This window comes from Cricetulus griseus, chromosome 8 (genome assembly GCF_003668045.3).
Source record: "Cricetulus griseus strain 17A/GY chromosome 8, alternate assembly CriGri-PICRH-1.0, whole genome shotgun sequence".
Lineage (NCBI taxonomy): Eukaryota > Metazoa > Chordata > Mammalia > Rodentia > Cricetidae > Cricetulus > Cricetulus griseus.
This window is the reverse complement of record NC_048601.1, coordinates 41,857,297-41,866,014: the sequence shown is the minus strand read 5'-3', so window position 1 is coordinate 41,866,014 and position 8,718 is coordinate 41,857,297. Positions and strand designations below refer to the sequence as shown.

General features: G+C 36.7%; 1 protein-coding gene across 1 annotated transcript in view; it reads right to left on the bottom strand.

Moving 5' to 3' along the window:
- Positions 1 to 2,156: 2,156 nt before the first annotated feature.
- Positions 2,157 to 8,718, bottom strand: part of Cntn3 (contactin 3) — a 296,693-nt gene continuing 290,131 nt past the window's right edge. The window contains exons 21-22 of the mRNA XM_027428982.2: positions 7,301 to 7,469; positions 2,157 to 4,210 (exon numbers count right to left, since the gene is read on the bottom strand). Of these exons, the coding sequence (XP_027284783.1) occupies positions 4,110 to 4,210; positions 7,301 to 7,469 (270 nt within the window). The 3' untranslated portion in view covers positions 2,157 to 4,109. The remainder of the gene's footprint in view (positions 4,211 to 7,300; positions 7,470 to 8,718) is intronic.

The window sequence follows — 8,718 nt, the reverse complement described above, 5'->3', positions numbered from 1 at the left end:
GAATAAAGGCTGATAAGTATGGGAAGAGGTTATCCTTTACAAGTGTAATTTTCTTATCAGTGTATGGATTCTCTGTTTGTTCGAAGAGGTAATTATTACCTGCATGTAAAGCAAAGCATGTTAAATTAGGGTATAGGTCTAAATAAAAAAAATCTGGTGATTGAAATGCATTGTAGTCTAATCTGTTTACATATTTTCTTTCAAGAGAATGGTAGAGTTTATTAATTGCTGATTTCATAATTGCTGTTGTGGGTTGGTTTTACTTGCAATATTTACTGAAGTATATCCAAATTACAATGAATACCCACACATTTTCATTTTTTTAAAAAGGGTAAAATGCTTTAGAAAGAATGAACCCAATTAAGATTAATTTTAAATAAAAAGCTGGCATTGTGTGAATTTGAATCAGCAGGAGGGATTTTAATTGGAAAAAAAGGAATTTGAAACATTCTAATCACGTAACATTTTCTTCATCTTGCTGAGTTATGCTGGTTGGTTTTCATTGAACGTGGCAAAATGATTGAATACCAACTTGTGCCATCTTCAAAAGTTTTAATGAGAAAGTATAATGAAAATTAATTAAGAAATTTTAGGCTCCCTGATTTTGTGCTCAATAAAGGAAAAAAAGGTCCACTATGTAGTCAAACCAGAGAGGACCAGACCTTCCAGCCTGATGTGTCTAATGTTAAGAGGGACAAAGAGCTTCATCCCTCTTAATGTTCATAAGTTGAAACTGGATTAGTTTGAGTCATATTTTACTATGCCTGTCACAGAGAGACCTTCTGCAAATTACTAACTGTTCATCATCTGTAAAATGGGCTACATGGGACCTAATTAAGGACATGATGTAAGGGTTAACTCAGTGTGTCAAGGAGAATAAACAAGTAACTTTCTGCTATTAATAAACTGAATTTCAGAATCATTTATCCTCTAAAAGCTTGTCCTTAATACAATGAAATTAAAAGAAATACATAAAACTACCTTATGAAGGAGGTCTTTTGTTCTCCATGGTGATTGATTTCCCACCTTTGGTGATAAAGACAATAGTATGACTCTGTATGAGTTGCACACACCATTTAACTTCCTAGCTCCCTGACTCATAAATGGGTAGTGTCAACAACTTCAGCTCACCCAACAGGCCATTCTTCACCAAGGGTCTTAGCATTTGTTGAAGACAGAACTCTATGAGGGGAATTCTACCATCCCTGCATTCTTCAGCCAGGAAACTAAAGGCTTTGAAACTTCAGCAAAAGCCCATGATTGGCAATTATTAAGGTGCTATGAAGTTGGCAGAATTGTCAGACAGATCTGGCGTCTAATCCTTCCATGCCCACTAGCATCAGACATTAGTACTGCTGATGTCATAATCTCTATCTGCATTCTCTGAGTACCCTTTTCAGAACCCTATGCTATCTCAACTGGCTTTATTTAAACACACACACACACACACACACACACACACACACACACACACACACACACACACACAGAGAGAGAGAGAGAGAGAGAGAGAGAGAGAGAGAGAGAGAGAGAGATCATCTGACAGAGTTTTTCTCCTTAATTTTTCTACAACTGGATTACCATTTGTTCTTATTTCCCTTACTCAAAGTAACTTTTGAAATTGTTTACAATTTCAAAGCTGAAACATTAAAAACTTTTAAAATATTTAGAATGTACTATATCAGAGTGATTATTTCATGTAGTCTAACTCTGATTCCAAAGAGAAAAGTCTACATAGAATGTGGTACATTGACACTGTTTCTAAGAAAAAATTAACCCATTTGTCAAAAATGTGTGAGTTTCTACACATCCCAAAATGAAGTGAGAAAAATTGGGCATCATAAGCCTATTAGGCAAATTTTCTGTTTCTGCATTCCAGCCCCATGATGCACATATGAATCATTTGGAATTGTAGAAGTCATTGTCAGTAGATCATAAATCAAATTTTAAAACACTCCCCTAAAAGATGTAAAAGTCAAATGTTAGCTGAAAAAATCTAAGGAAGGGCAGTAAGAATGTAACTCTAATTAGGCTCCCTCTTTCCCATGCAAATGTTTCCCTCCACCAAAACCACAATAAACAACACAGGAGTATGGGATTATTATAAATTTTATTAGAATAATAGAAAATAATACATACAGATAACCATAGGATACACACATGGGGATTTAAGGAGTAAAATTTAGACTTTTCAATATGAAACAGTGTCTACATCTCATGGAGATATACTGATAGAAATAACAGGAAACAAGAGAACTGCCATCTTGCAAAAGTAAAGTACAGGAACAAATTCTAGGAGTCATCAGATAATAAAAAGGTATAGTTCTGTTACATGGACTGTAAAGCACAGGGATTGGAGAAATTCTTCCCCCACTTTTTGACTGGAAATAACAATGGTCATATGAAAGCAACTAGTCATTCAGATTTCTTCTGGATATGTACAATATATACAGACCCTATAGAGATATGTAAAAAAAAAAATCATTCTCCTCTTTACATTTCGACTTTGCCTTAAATGGAATCTCTGAAAGAAGAGTGGTACACTAAAATGGTATCAGAATTTGGCTACTTTTTAGTGTTTCTTGGGATCTACCCCATTGTTTTGTAATTTTTCTACCTTTGGTAATATGAGCAATGTAGCAAAATAGGAAATTGGTAGGCAAGAGGTAAAAATTTGATTTTGAATGTCTCACACTCAGTCTGCTGATTTTCATATTTCTTTTTACATATTGCTGTTAACTCACATCGTCCACACTCTTTTGAAAACCACATATTGAAGGACTGAGTCATCTGTATCAAAGCCAGCAGCATCACCATGTTCTATTACAAATTTAACTTGGTACCAATGAAAAAGCCTGCCTGACTTGATGAGATAGACAGTAGGATTTCCTTAAAAAAACATCTCTGCCCTCTAAACAGAGACAGGGCCCCTTAATGGTATCAGAAATTGGAAATGAAGAATTGTGGGCATATTGTTTCATATTTGGGTTAAGATACAGTTTGTTTCTTCTTTTCCCTACCAGGTTTTAAAAAGGCCCGAAAGCTTATTTTTACATGGGAAGGGAATGAATCCTTAATTAATTTCATCTTAATTTTGAGACAGGATGAAATGTATTCATTTCCAGGTACCATCTTTTCCTTTATAAATATGAACAAAAACAAAAGATGTTATAATATTCACTCAGATTCAATTTTCATCTTTCAATGGAACAGATAATCCTACTGAGAGCATGCAATGCCAGCAAGCTTCAAAAAGGAGCCTGGTTTGCATGTCACTTTAGGAAGTTCATGTAAGATTCTGCACAGGAAGACTGCTTGTGAGAGGAAACCATGCTTTTCATATTCCCCCTCTATGTTTTATAACAACTAATTCTTGTAGGAAAGGCAGGTGGGAGAAATATTATCACCTCATTTCATATAATGAATAACAGAGATGACAGAACAAAGTGACTAGGGGAATGTCATAGTCATACAGCAATACACTGATGCAAATGTCACTTGCCCCAGCTCACAGTAAAATTTTCTAACAATACCCAATGGAATCACAGGCCACTCCCTTCCAGCATAATAACTGTCTAAGTGTATTTTTACTCTGAGGGATTCAAATTGGTAATTTTTAAATAATAAGAGATGTTGTAATAATGGGAAAAGAATATTTGGAATAAACGAAGTGTTCTTTAATATAGAAAAACTGCTTATGTTAGTGTGTCTGTGTGTGTGTGTGTGTGTGTGTGTGTGCGTGTGTGTATGTGTGTCTGTACTGTATATGTATTATTTGTTTCTCCATATCATGTGTGCCCTGTGGGGTTTTTTGTGTGTATCCTGTGTTTGTATGTGCCTCACACATAGGCACTAAAACTAAAACATAAGAACATTTGTATCAAAAGTTTGCAGTATGTAATTTGCAAACTCCTTTGGTTTACCAAGCAAATATTAAGGCATTTCAGATTCCTCTAAAAGGATTTGCTGTTTTTATTATATTCATATTTTACCTATAATGGAGTAGAAATTTAAAAACACATAGCTGAAAAAAACATGCATAATCACTGTTTCAGAAAGCACTTTTTTTGGGTGACCAATTAACTTTCCAGTATATAATAAAAAACGCCTCACCACAGAGCATCTACAATAAAGAACAGTAGGACAGGTATATAACCTGACACAGGGTGGAGGTTAGAAATGGCTGATGTGGATCCTCTTGCATCCATACCTGTCAAAAATGATAAGCAGCTCATTAGTAAAGGCCATCAGGACACTACGGACTGAATGTTTCTGTTCTCTCTGGCACCATGCTGAAATCCTGTCTTCAGCTGTGATGATAGTCATGCTACAGTAGTAGCTTTTCAGGTCTTTAAAGCTTTGGACCCCAACCCAGGCTTTCCAGGTAACTAAGAAATCTTAAGTATCAGCTTTGACACTCCTTAAATTTAAAGTACCATGTGAAAAGGCCAGGGCAACAGGGCTGTATTGAGGCCCATTAGGGCAGATTTACTTCCTCCTGGTCAAAATGACTATACATTCTGTCACTATGCCTGGGCAACTTAATTCCCTAGCCAGGATGCCACTCCCCCAGGAAATCTGCATACTCTGAAGTCATGCTAAAATGGGAGGAATAGTTATTCCCTGAATTTGATGATATACTTTACTTCCCAGAAGCTCCTTAGTGAAAATACTTGCAGAAGACCTTCCATCAGGCAGCATTATGGAGGCTAGCCATATGGTCTGCTTACTTCTGGGTCCTAATTAATTTTCTTTTTATTTTTCTTTGTCTCATTTTTGGATACTGGCCCAAAGCCTAAGCAAACAGTCCCAGACCGTCTGGGCTTTCTTACTCATTCTCTGAGGCTCTCAATCTCCTTTTTGTTGTTCTTTCATCATGAGGCAGCTTGGTGGCCTCAATGACAAAAAGCATGACCTTTTCCTCTTCCTGTTCTCCATGTCCCTCCTCCTGGCAGCTGTCAGATTGACAGTTTGCCTGCCCTGTTGCTTTTCTCCTCAACTCTAATAAAATTGTAGTCAACTGAGTATTGAGTCCATTTCTAAATTCTTTTGTTAATAAGACTAAGAACCCAAAAGGGGAATCTCAGTTTCTGTGGTAAAATTTGGGTATTGAACATTTTCAGAATGTTTGTAAATCTGCAGGTACCTTAACCTTGCATTTTCTGTTCTCTGAAATCATGAGAAACATATTTCTGTAGTTATAAAACAGCCAGGCCATGATACTTTTATAAAAGTAGTTTGAAACCGGTGGTAGTGGTGCAGGTCTTTAATCCCAGCACTGAAAAGGAACAGATAGACAGATCACTGAGTTCAAATCCAGCCTGATCTACAGAAGGAGTTTCAGGACAGCCAGGGCTACACAGGCACACCCTGCTCCTACCTTCTCCCTAAAATATAGTAGTTTGAATGAACTAAGACACATTAAAACAAAAGTAATGCGTGTTCTATCAAAATTAAGTTACAACACAAGCCTAACCAAGAATCAGTTATTTCTTATTTCCCTCTGTAGCACACTCTGGCTGCTAAGAGTACGTATAAGTCACTGATATGTCCAAGTGTTAGTAAATTACTCCAGTCTGTTCATTTCATATACTTAAACTTTAATTGAAATTGGAAAAACAACTTCATCATCATGAAAATGATTAGACTTGATTACAAACAACTGGTGAGATAATTTGATAGTTTAATTAAAGAAAGATTCAGTGGATAAAGGTTTAAAAAATCTGCTTGTCTCTATGCAGATTCATTTAACACAAATATCATCTTTGTAAAATGTTCAGTAGAAACTCCATTTTCAGTCACCTGACTGCACAAGAACAACAACAGGGCAGGGTTAGGTGCTCTAGACTAGGCAGTTGTTGCTGAATGAAAAAAGGAAATAAAAAGAGGAGAACATGACTACTCCTAAAGTACGGGGAAGATTTTTATTGTAGACATAAGGGAGAAAAAGCAGGCAGAAGGAAAAGTAGTCCCCAAATAAAAATCCCTCTGTGTTTCTCTCACAAAAGCACAGTGCTTTGTCATATTACCAGTGTCACCATCTATACTGTCACTTTTAACTCTACAGTTCAGGCTACTGGATAATAAGAAGTATGTGTTCCATACTTTAAAAAGCTAAAATAATCAGGACTGAAGAGATGAGACGGCTCAGTGATGAAGAACACTGTTCTTGAGAAGACCAGAGTTCAGTTCACAACTTCTGTGTCAAGTTGCTCAAAATCTCACAACTGCCTGTAACTCTAGCTTCAGGTGATCTGAATGATACCCTCTTTTGGCCCAGACAGGCACATGCAGACACACACACACACACACACACACACACACACACACACACACACACACACACACACACACACACACACACACACACACACACACACACACACACACACACACACACACTTTAATATCTTTAAAGCAAACTTAGAGTGCTCATAATAAATGTAAAGCAGTTTCTCTTTTGGCCTATTCAACAGTCTCCACTGAATTGCATAGATTTTTGGGATAATCCCCAGTCCGAAATGACTTTCACAGACTGACTTGCACAGTTAAGTGCTGAAATAATTACCCACCATTTCCTAAGATACTTGGATTTGTGTATTTTAGTCAAGATATTTTCCCAGAAAATAAAATTTTCCCATCTTGTCAAAGTTTCCACTCTTCAGTTGCTAATGTCAGCTACTTCATTTTAAAGATGAAAGGGTGTAGCTGCACAGAAGTGAAGTTTTTGTGAAATTAAAAAATAGATTATTTTAAGATCTCATTTCTCTGTCCAGTACATATAAATGGATTATGATGTTACAAATGTTAAGTTTTCTATTGAAAGATCTTATATTTGCCTGTAATTAGAAGGGGCCAAACAATTCAGAAAAGACAGGTTCTCACTATGTAACTTAGGCTGTCCTTGAAGTATGTATCCTAGGCTGGTCTGGAACTCAAGCTGTTCTGGTTGTGACTCCTGAGATTATTTGCTTGAGTTGCCACACCTGGCAATATTAAAAGTGTGAAAACCCCTCTGTGGCTCAACGATACCCTTGAGAAGTGTTTAGGGAATTTAGGTTTAGGAAATTAATCTCAAGGCAAATGTAAGGAGAACTCAAAATAAGTAGTTCAAATGGTAAACTTTGCTAAGTAGGGTTTAATGCCTTTTACTTCTCCCATGATTTCCTCCCATCCTTATAGTCTATGCCCCGTGCATATCAAAGGCATGCTGGGAAAAATGGATAGGCAGCATGTTAATCATTATAAGGTTCAATGACACCGATGCAAGTGAAGGAGGGAATGAGTTCAATCAACTTACTGGTTATTCTTGGAATCCTGATCTGCTCACTACTGGTGCCATCCCCTCCATCTGTGGTGGCCTTAACTTCAATAATGTAGTCCTCTTTGATAGGCAGTAAAAGCTCAGCTGAAGTTTTATTTGTGTTCAGTACTTGCACACTATTTTGACTGCTAGTCCTATAGAAAACCTGGAAAACATTAGCAAACACACTCTTTGTACAGCCAGCTTTTATTTTTATGTGATTTACAAAACTGTCACTCTACAATGACATGTCACTGCATCCCTAGACTATAAAGTGCTCTCCATGCTAAGTTTATGGGTCTTAAACATGTGTAAACATAATGGAGTCATCATGTTATCAAAACTGAGGAGGTTGGGTGAGCACTAAACTTTTTCCATGGAAAACCGCAGTTAGGTTGGGCATTAGTGAGTGGTACATGATGGAAACACATGGAGATTATGGGATATGTGAAAGGAGAACACCGTTGCTCCAAAGTCTGATTGAAGCCTATCCCTAGCCTTGAAGCAAGCGTTTTGAACCATTTATATTTGTTATAAAGGATGACCACATAAAACTAACATTCTGTTTCTGATAGATACTTTGTATAAAGTAAAAGTGACCCAGGCTTTATGCAGAAGGTATAAGACTTTGGGTAGGGCCTCGACCTTGGGTAGGGCAGAATTTTTTTCAGCAGTTATCCCCTGTGGATCTTAAACAAAATGTTACCTTTGTATAAAGCAAATAGATGCTATTTTCTGAAATTCTTGTGAGCTAGACTTTACTTTACCAACTGCAGTCCTGTCAGTTGCCTCTTAGGAAACTCCCAACAATCTCATTTAAGCTTCCTATAAACCTTGTGACTACAGTAACTTCAAAGTTCAATAATATCTTACATATTACTATAATAAACAATGAGCATGATCCTTCCTTGAGGAAACGATAGCTACACTTAGGTGTGTCTTATTTTTTGTGCATCTTCTTTAAGAAGTCCACATCCGTGCTCTAGAGTATATCTTATGCTCCTTCTGGGCATCTTTCTTTCTCTTAACTCTAAAGATTAAGACTACCTAACATATCGTTATTAACCTCAACAATGCTTTATATACTGAATAAAACTAAAATCCCCTCCTGGGTTGAATCTGTGAATATTGTTTAGCCTGTGCCAACCTCCACACAAGTCCAGGAAACTCTTCAGGCTACTAATGATGACAGTAGGAAGCCATGCCTCCTGCCTCTGCTTCCCAAAATACTTTTACTGAGGATAGATAATTCTATCTATCTATCTATCTAGACACAGCCATGTGGAACATGTCTTTCATTGGGTCAGGCAATGAATCATGGGCAACACTTACAGTTGTTTTAAAGATAATATTTGGTGAGCATTAAAAGTAAATAATACAAGTTATAACCATCATTTTTTGAATTGTATATAAGA